This window comes from Asterias rubens, chromosome 10 (assembly GCF_902459465.1).
Source record: "Asterias rubens chromosome 10, eAstRub1.3, whole genome shotgun sequence".
Classification (NCBI taxonomy): Eukaryota; Metazoa; Echinodermata; class Asteroidea; order Forcipulatida; family Asteriidae; genus Asterias; species Asterias rubens.
In genome coordinates this window covers 13,402,953-13,412,314 of record NC_047071.1, presented here as the reverse complement: position 1 = coordinate 13,412,314, position 9,362 = coordinate 13,402,953, and the positions used below count along the sequence as shown (strand labels likewise).

Below are 9,362 nucleotides of genomic sequence, written 5' to 3'. Positions count from 1 at the left end.
TTGGTTGGCATTTCCTGTTTTTATAAAGGGAGCAATTTCATGCTAAGCAAATTTTTGTGTTTAGCGTGCTATAAAACTGGGTCCACTTCAGTTGACTTTACATGTAATTTGTACTGCCAAAGTTTTTTATTTTTGCAAGAAGAAGTGTCCTTTTGCATAAAGGGAGCAGTGCAGTTGGTGTCACCTTGCACTGCCGAAATGTTACTTATGCATACAGAAAGTGTTCATTTTGCATACAGAGCAGTGCAACTGGTTGCCTAAAAGTTGTCAGTAAAAAATTGCCCTGTGACAAGTCTTTAAAGATGAATCTCTGCTTTAAAAGATACACACAATATGGGAAATAGGTCTATGAAAAGTGTTGTTAAACGAGTTGTTTGACTTTAGGTATTAGAGGCACTGGACACATTTGGTAAATATTGTCTGCAAACTTTCAACTAAATAAAATACATCCCATTGTTTCCAACAAAGCAAACACTATGTTTGAGTATTTGTGTCTTTTGTTACAAACAGCAGTTATCTGCACTTTTGGCTTTCCATAGTTTTTTAACCTCTGTTGGCAAAATATCGGCCTGTGACGTTGCTATAGAAAGGTCAGCATTAGCATTCAGTGGGCACTAAACAGTTTCAGTCCAATTTTTTTTTGCTAGGCAAAATTGCCGCACAAAATCACTCCTTGTTTATTGTATCAAGTGTTGTAGCCACAGTGGCAGTGCTGGGCGACCCCGCCAAGGACTCGCAATTTTTGCCCACACCTCTGGGCAAAATACATTGTGCCCCCCCAGTGTTGTAGTCGAGACCTCCCAGTCCAAGACCGAGACCAAAACAGAGACACCAAAAAAGGTCTTGAGACGGTGGGGAGACCGAGACAACACTGGTGCCGCCCAGTACAGAATTCCCCCTAGAGTAAATCAAAATATTGCCCACTGTGCATTGATCTGAGACACAGCTAATGATAAAGGAGTAGAGACATGTCATAGAGAAAGAACACAGGCAAAAAGACCATTCAACTTATTGCACGGACCCATAACATGTACAGTTTGGAAACCTGGCATCATGTCTGAAGCTTGCACTTAAGCAACGATGGTCCCATAATTAAACATGGATACTTTTGCCCTTGGTGGACTGGATTGAAAGCCCACCACCTATATTGGTCTAGCTACAACCCTCATCTTATCATTTCTTTGGCTTGCATGATTTCTGGTGGACTAACAGTCTATCTGGTAGGAACGTTCTTCCGCAGTAATCACATGGAGCTAGATTAGCCTGAGAAGCCTGCCACGCTGCGTCGTTTAGCTCATCGATGTTATACTGACCCGATCCTCCTGAAGGAATGAGAGGAGAAGAGCAAATTAATAAGAGCATGATCTGGGCCCAATTTCATGGCTCTGCTTACCGCCGAATTCTGCGCTTACGATCGCGATTCCCAGCTTACGTGCAAGCGCCGAATTTCTGCGCTAGCCATGTAAGCGTAGAATGCCTAGTAACGTTAAGTACGCACGCACAGAAGCACAAATTCGCCGCTAACCCGTGAAATACGCTTGCCGTAAGCACAGAATTCCCTGCTCCCGCAAGCGCCGATTCTGTGCTTACGGTAAGCAGAGCCATGAAATTGGGCCCTGGTAAGAATGCCTGTCTACAGTAACTTCATGCTGAGGGGTTTTAAGCACTAAATTTAAGCTCTGGTCACTGCTGGTGGTTAAGTCATTTGGGTGTGGGTTCAAATCCCGGTCGTGTTTATGGTGTCCTTGAGCAAGAATGAATGTATTTCTGTTGAAATTGGCCGGGAAACCTACATTATTAGTAGTTACACTGCTGCATGGATAACCAGTGAAGATTTGTGATGGTTTGCCAGATATGTCAATAGTGTAACATAAAACAAGCCCCCGTCTCATACCAACTTAACACAATCAGTTGTGCTCTTCATGTATGCTTCAAGGATACAATGAAACATTGAGTTTACAATTGGCTAGGAGCATTTTGGAGAATCTCCTTCTGGTCCAAGATGCTCTATTACTTGCATACTGACTTGTAAAGCTAGAGAAACATATTGCACAATAGGTTTGCAGTATTCACCATGTGTATATTGTTACCACACGTACACCGATACATGTACAACTGTACACTGACACCTGACCACGCCTCAAAGCATACAGAGAAATACATTTGTCCATTCAAAAGACAGGTTCTCAAACAGAGACATTGCAACAAACAATTTTCCTCTGGTAAGGGCCACTCAATGAGGAAAACGCACTTAATTTGTATTAGAACTTTGCAAAGGGCACCACAGCAAAAGCATACATGTATGGCATTACTGCAAAAGCATAGGGCACAAGAAGTGCTATTTTGAGGCCAGCTGTTACTTTTGTAAGATTTGATTTACCTTTTAGCATCCTGACTTGGGGTTTGACCGGCTCTGTTCGCTGTAACTTCTTAGGAAGTCGCTCGTTCTCTATGTGCCATTTCTGCAGACACTGTGGTTCGTGGATTGAAATGGATTTGGATCCGAACTCTCGGCTGCAGATGTAACAGATGATAGTCTGTGGTCGTCTGATGACTGGTGTCTTTGTCACCTGCAATATTAAAGTAATTTAGGAACCAATATTGACTTTCGACAGGATGAGGCAACCACAGATGAAAGTCTTTGCCGTTTGATGTTGATGATCAAAGGGGGACTTTTGGGACGCCAGGTTGCAGCAGACTTACCAGGTAAATCCATTGTTCTTGTAATGTGCGCATGCTCAGAACTACATTATCAATGGAAATTTACCTGGTAATTAGTCTGCTGCTACCTAAGTGTTCAAAAGTTTCCCATTGGTCTATACATCATGGAATTACATGACAACAGGGTGTAGACCAGAATTGAAATGAGAATGTTCTAATCAAATATCGGTAAGCAGTTTTCACATTTTAACTGTTTAGTTTGAACACGCTCTTTAGAGAAGATTTATCTAATTTTGTACAATGTACTATGGATAAATATCCTTCACTACTCATTGAAACAGTTAATTACAATTTTGTTAACAGATTGAAAGTCAATATTTGAAAAACCTCCAAAATAAGACTGGCATACTTTTTTTAAGTTTTTTTTTTACCCATACACCGATGTGTGTTAGCACTGTATACTCAGTACTTTCCCGAGTCCTGTGAAAAACAAATATATCACAGGCATATTACTCGGGTGGGATTCGAACCCACGACCCTTGCAATTTTAGAGCAGTGTCTTACCAACTAGACTACCAAGATTGCCTGGTAGCTAGAGGCAGTTCGAATCCTACGTTTTGGCAGCGGGTACCGCAACGAAATATAATAGATGTTAAATTTGCATTGGGGATAAAGAATATTTTTTTTTTTTGTCCGGTAATGAGTTTACTGGCCCGATGCCTGCAGTCAAGTGTAAAACTACAGCCCTCAAAAATAGTAAAATTATAAAATTTGGACCTGGTGTGTTGAAGGTCTTCAACTGATATATTTATTAAACCTACCCGTGGGGGTCTGACATTCCCTGATGTTGATGTTGATAGCGAAGTTTTTCTCCCTGTTTTCCCCTGAGCACGACAGCTAGTTGTGTGTTTTACAATCCTGTCAGTTGCAAAGGTGCGTCCACAGTTCTCACAAGGTACAAGGTTTGCCTTATGTGCCTGCCACGCTGCCTCATTTATTGTCTCTGCTGACAATTTCCCAGTTGGCGTTCCTAATATTTCAGGCTTCTTTGGAACACGCTGTCTGAGTTCCCTCGGCAACTGCTGGTTCTGAATCTTCCATTTCTGAAGACACTGTGGTTCATGGATCGGAAGAGATTTGCTGCCGAATTCACGCCCGCAAATATAGCAAACGACTGTGCGCGGTTTCCCAGTGTTGTTGAAATTCTTTGGACTTGATGTCTGCTGAGAAGCCAAACTGCTTCCACCTCTGGTTCCGGGCGGACCACAAGAACGCTGATGTACCGCCAAGCGATCGGGTAGAAAGGTTCGACCGCAATTCTCACAAGGAAGCAACTGTGAATTGGCACTTTGTTGAGCAGCTTGGTTATAATCCTCTGGACCTGCAACCGATTGGCCTATTCCGAGAGGTTTTCTGGGCGGAGGACGACGCATGTGCTTTGGCAGCTGGTTGTTTTCAATCTTCCACTTTTCAAGGCACTGCGGTTCATGAATTGAGATTGATTTTGAACCGAATTCTCGTCCACAAATGTAGCATACAACGGTGGCTGGTTTGCCTCTCATGGGGTTTGATTTTGAAGAAGCCTTTTGAGGCGGTGTAGGTCGGGCGTTAGAAGGAGGTCTCGGCTTATAAAGTGCACCTGGACTCTGAGGAGGGGCAGAACCTTGGGATGCCAAAGTACCAGACTGGAGGTAAGGCTGACCAGCGGCATCGGACTGGCGCCCTCGTTTGGCACTCTTTGGTCTAGGTTTCTTTATTTTATCAATCGGTGCATCAGGACTCGACAGCTCATTAGAAGGAGTCTCACTACTTGGGGTGCCACGTCTCAAGTCATTATCAACCGTCACAAGTTTCCTCTGCTTTAAGGTCACAGTGCTAGGCCGGACTAACGTTGCTGTACTTGGTCGAGGAGGATAATCCCCATCACACTGATCATCCGTTCCACCCCACGATTTTGACACATCTCCCCTTTCTTCCATCCCTCTAGAATCCACTCTTGACTGGGTCCTCACCCCAGATGTTTGACCGGCAAACGCTCTCCCAGCCGGACAAGTCTTCTCGTGAATTTTAACTCTCTCTGGAAGGAAAGTCCTGCCGCATTTTGAGCATGGGAGAAGCTGCGCCTGTGAAGTCTGGTACGCCGCCTCATTAAACCGATTCAAGTCCGAACCACTGCTTCCTTTTGAGATCCCTGGGAGGATATTTGGTTTTTGAGGAGGACCGGGGCGTCGCTTGTCACGAGGCAGACGATCGTTCTCTGCTTGCCACTTTTTGCTGCACTCACGTTCGTGGATCTCAATGGAGCGTGTACCGTACTCGCGGCCACAGATGTAACAGACAACGAGGCGGGGTTTACCACCAGGCATTGTTACTTGGAAGTCGATCCAGAAGTAGATGATAACTGCTGTAGTAATGCATCAATCTGTGGCTCTTCTTTTTCGCAACATACTTAGATCTACATCAACATTTTGTTCTCTTCATGGCAAACTTGTTATGATTATTGCTGGCAGCGCAGGATACATTATTTGTAGAGTCCTGAAAGACAAAATATTTGAAAATGTTAATAGCAGAGCAAAACATATCAGATGTTAGAAACATAGTACTACCTTGTTTCATACTTCCTGCATAAAATGATTTGTTCGAAGCAAATTTTCTTGTGTCACAGTAGAAGATAACTGTGCATTTCAATTGTAACGTCGCCAAAAAATCCCTTCACATTCGCATTTAAACCTGCCCGGGCTTTACTGTGCTGAAGAAATTTGTTTTAAAAAACAGCAATATAACCAAAAAATTGTTAAGTTGGTCAAAATAATATATAGAACAAAATCAACACTGTCCAAAACAGGCAATGGGTGATGGAAGAAAATACCATAAAACATAAACATTGAAACTGATCTCTTGGTAAGCTGTTTGTACACAAACATTACACTACACATTTGTACTTTGACGTTTTCTGCATACGGTAGCTCTTAAAACCTGATTCTCTCAGTATTAAAGGCAGTGGGCACTATTGGTAGTTACTCAAAATAATTAATAGCATAAAACCTTTCATGGTGACAAGTAATGGGGAGAGGTTGATAGTATAACACATTGTGAGAAACGGCTCCCTCTGAAGTGCCATAGTTTTCGAGAAAGAAGTAGTTTTCCACGAATTTGATTTCGAGACCTCAGATTTAGAACTTGAGGTCTCGAAATCAACCATCTAAACGCACACAACTTCGTGTGACAAGGGTGTTTTTTCTTTCATTATTATCTCCCAAGTTAGATGACCGATTGAGCTCAAATTTTCACAGGTTTGTTATTTTATGCATATGTTCAGGTACACCAACTGTGAAGGCTAGTCTTTGACAATTACCAATAGTGTCCACTGCCTTTAAATCTTTTCATTGCCTCACCTCACCACTGATCCCCAGAAAGAACAAAAAGCCAAATATCATACAAATCATCTTGCGTTGTGCTTCCATCAGCTTCTTGTTCATTCACTTTTAATTTGAAATGTGCAAAATTCCCTTTTACTTCAACAGCTTTCAACCACACACACACTGGCTCTGCCTTGCATTGTCTTTCATAAATGACTATTTTTTTTTACATTGGACAGTTGGATAGAGTAAATCAGTACACATGGGAGTGATGTGACGACCTCTTTTTAGATTCTGGTGCCACCATGGCAACATAATGGGGAATACATTGCATCCTTCTTCCTCCTAACTGTGCCTGAGTTACATGATGACTATTTTTATTTTACATTGGACAAGTGGATAGAGTAAATCAGTGCACATGGGAGTGATATGACGACCTCTTTATAGATTCTGGTGCCACCATGGCAACATAATGGGGAATACAAAGATGTTAATTGCATCCTTCCTCCTCCTAACTGTGCCTGAGTTACATGATGACTTTTTTTTTTACATTGGACAAGTGGATAGAGTAAATCTTGGACAAGTGGATAGAGTAAATCTTTATAGATTCTGGTGCCACCATGGCAACATAATGGGGAATACAAAGATGTTAATTGCATCCTTCCTCCTCCTAACTGTGCCTGAGTTACATGATGACTTTTTTTTTTACATTGGACAAGTGGGTAGAGTAAATCTTGGACAAGTGGATAGAGTAAATCTTTATAGATTCTGGTGCCACCATGGCAACATAATGGGGAATACAAAGATGTTAATTGCATCCTTCCTCCTCCTAACTGTGCCTGACTTACATGATGTGGAGTGTAGAGCATCTACAATCCCGGCCAAAATGCTTGGGCCACCCTTTCCTGATACAACAGTTCCCTGTGCACTTCCCATTCACATTCACATTCAAAACATTTGTCCCCCCCCCCCCCCCCCGCCCCCGCTCAATGTTGACTGTAATTCAGAACACAGTCGGCAAATGGAACCAACATTGAAAGGGGGCAGGGGGGCCCAACGAGATATGGCCGGGGTTGTAGATTCAGCTAATGGCTTCATATACTACACTGACTGTTATCAGACTAACTTGCTTTTAACATCGTAGACTACGCCTACATGATGAAAATAATGTTAGAATATTTAATGCAGAATGAGGTTTGTTTCTTTAATGGATTTGGGTACTTTTTGTACGACACAAAACACAATGTCCACAGATTTACATTAAACTTACAGCATTTGAATATTATGATAGTAGAGAGCTGTCCTTAAAATATTACTAGCTGTAGTTTTGGAGAAATGAGTTAAACAATTTGCAATTTTACACTCGACTCTCCTGAAAACATTGCTCTGTGATTTTTTTTCTCCTTCTCAAAAACTTGATGAATAATGAAGCTGAAACTTCGACAAGTATGTCACAGTGAGTACAGATTCATGTGATGTCATGGCAAAGAACTTAATTAAACTACAATTGAAAGGTACCAAAACCCTTTGACACCAAATGCCTTCATGATGTAAATATTTAGAAATATTTAATGCAGAATGAGCTTTGTTTCTTTAGAAGGGAAGCACTTTATAATCACTCATTTTGTAAAATTAATGCCAATAAAATATTTTGTTAGAAGCCTAGTATACAAAGCATTGAGAGAATGTTTACCTACATGTACAGACACTGGACACTAGGGCCTATTGGTAATTGTCACACACCAGTCTTCTCACTTGGTGTATCTCAACATATGCATAAAATAACAGTCCTGTGAAAATTTGAGCTCAATTTGTTGTTAAAGTTGCGAGATAACTATGAAGAAAAAAACACCCTCAAGTGTCACATGAAGTTGTGTGCGTTCAGATGCTTGAGTTCGGGACCTCAAATTCTTAATCTGAGGTCTTGAAATCAAATTCGTGGAAAATTACTTCTTTCTCGAAAACTACACCACTTCAGAGGGAGCCATTTCTCACCATGTTTATACTACCAACCTCTCCCCATTACTCGTTACCAAGTAAGGTTTTATGCTAATAATGATTTTGTCCACTGCCTATAACAGACTGTGTTATAAATGTAAACAGATTTATAAGGTTTTATGCCCCCAAATTTGAACCTGAGGAGCGTTACTGTCAGTTATTAAATCGATTTGAACAAACGTACACTTTTGTCCACCTTTGAACCCGACAATTTGATTCTGAGATTGAGAAGTGTTTTTGTCAGTTATTAAAAACTACACGATTTGAATAACTGTACATACACCTTTTTTCAACCTCATTATAGACCTTGTACTATTTGTATCGTGCATGTTGTTTGGTCGGGAACACAGTTAACATCATGAATTCACCTTGGCCTAGTTCATTAACTTTGTTTATTACATTGTGGTCCACTGCTAGAGTACAATGCCAGTGAAAGGCTCAATATAATCATGTAAGATGCAATATTGATTGACTTTAATTAAATAATGGGGTCTTAAAATGGTTAAAGGCTTCATAAGACTCTCAAATGAAAATGAATATGATAAATGGAGCATCATTTAAAAAATAGAAAGTTGTAGAATTCCAGAATTGAGTGATTTTTTTTTAGGGGGGGGGGTAAATTTAGTCTTGCAAAAAAGGCAATGCAAGCAATCATTATGAACAGGTATATTGAGTGTGTGCCAAGTTCGCAGGTGCCGAGTTTGCAAAGTGACACAGTGTCCGGTAAATTCTAATAAATGCTCCATCCATCATGATGATAGTTTTTAGAAGTACAGGCAAGGTAGGTACAGCATGCCGAAAACAGAGCATTATTTTAATTTCAGAGGTCCTCCATCACCCATCCATCTACAAAATAACGTCGTTATTTATCATGTTTGTTATTTTAAAGAATTAATATAATATTTTTTATAATGGCCGGCTGCTGACTGACTGTCGGTGCTGGAGAAACCATCAACCATGTCAACATATCGAAATTATCATCTCCAATTTAGCAATTAAAATTATTTGATTTGATTTTGAATTGATTTATTATATTATTATTAAATTATTATTGACATGACTCTCAAAATGTATTTAACTTACTTGTTTTTAACTTCAGCCTGGTCTTGTTTCTTATCACTTAAGAGATCCTTTCAAGAGAGAATCAAACAAACGAACACATCATTTTGTCATCGTCAGTTGAAAAATTATTCAGAAGAATTAATATCTGCGGTTTACTCCTTAGCGCCATGACAACTGTACACTAACGATTAGGGAGGCGACTCTCATTTGCAAAACACTGCACTCGACCGCCGATTACCCACTCGACCGAAAAGAAAAAATTAATACACAAAATAAACTGAT

General features: G+C 40.6%; 1 protein-coding gene across 1 annotated transcript; it reads right to left on the bottom strand.

The window, feature by feature from the left end:
- LOC117296188 (zinc finger protein 474-like) lies at positions 1-9,275 on the bottom strand. The gene is made up of 4 exons (XM_033779079.1): positions 9,102-9,275; positions 3,483-5,196; positions 2,381-2,570; positions 1-1,322 (listed from the first exon to the last, which is right to left on the bottom strand). The coding sequence occupies exons 2-4, from the start codon at positions 5,025-5,027 to the stop codon at positions 1,174-1,176; spliced, it is 1,884 nt and encodes a 627-aa protein (XP_033634970.1). The 5' UTR covers positions 5,028-5,196; positions 9,102-9,275; the 3' UTR covers positions 1-1,173.
- Positions 9,276-9,362: the final 87 nt, after the last annotated feature.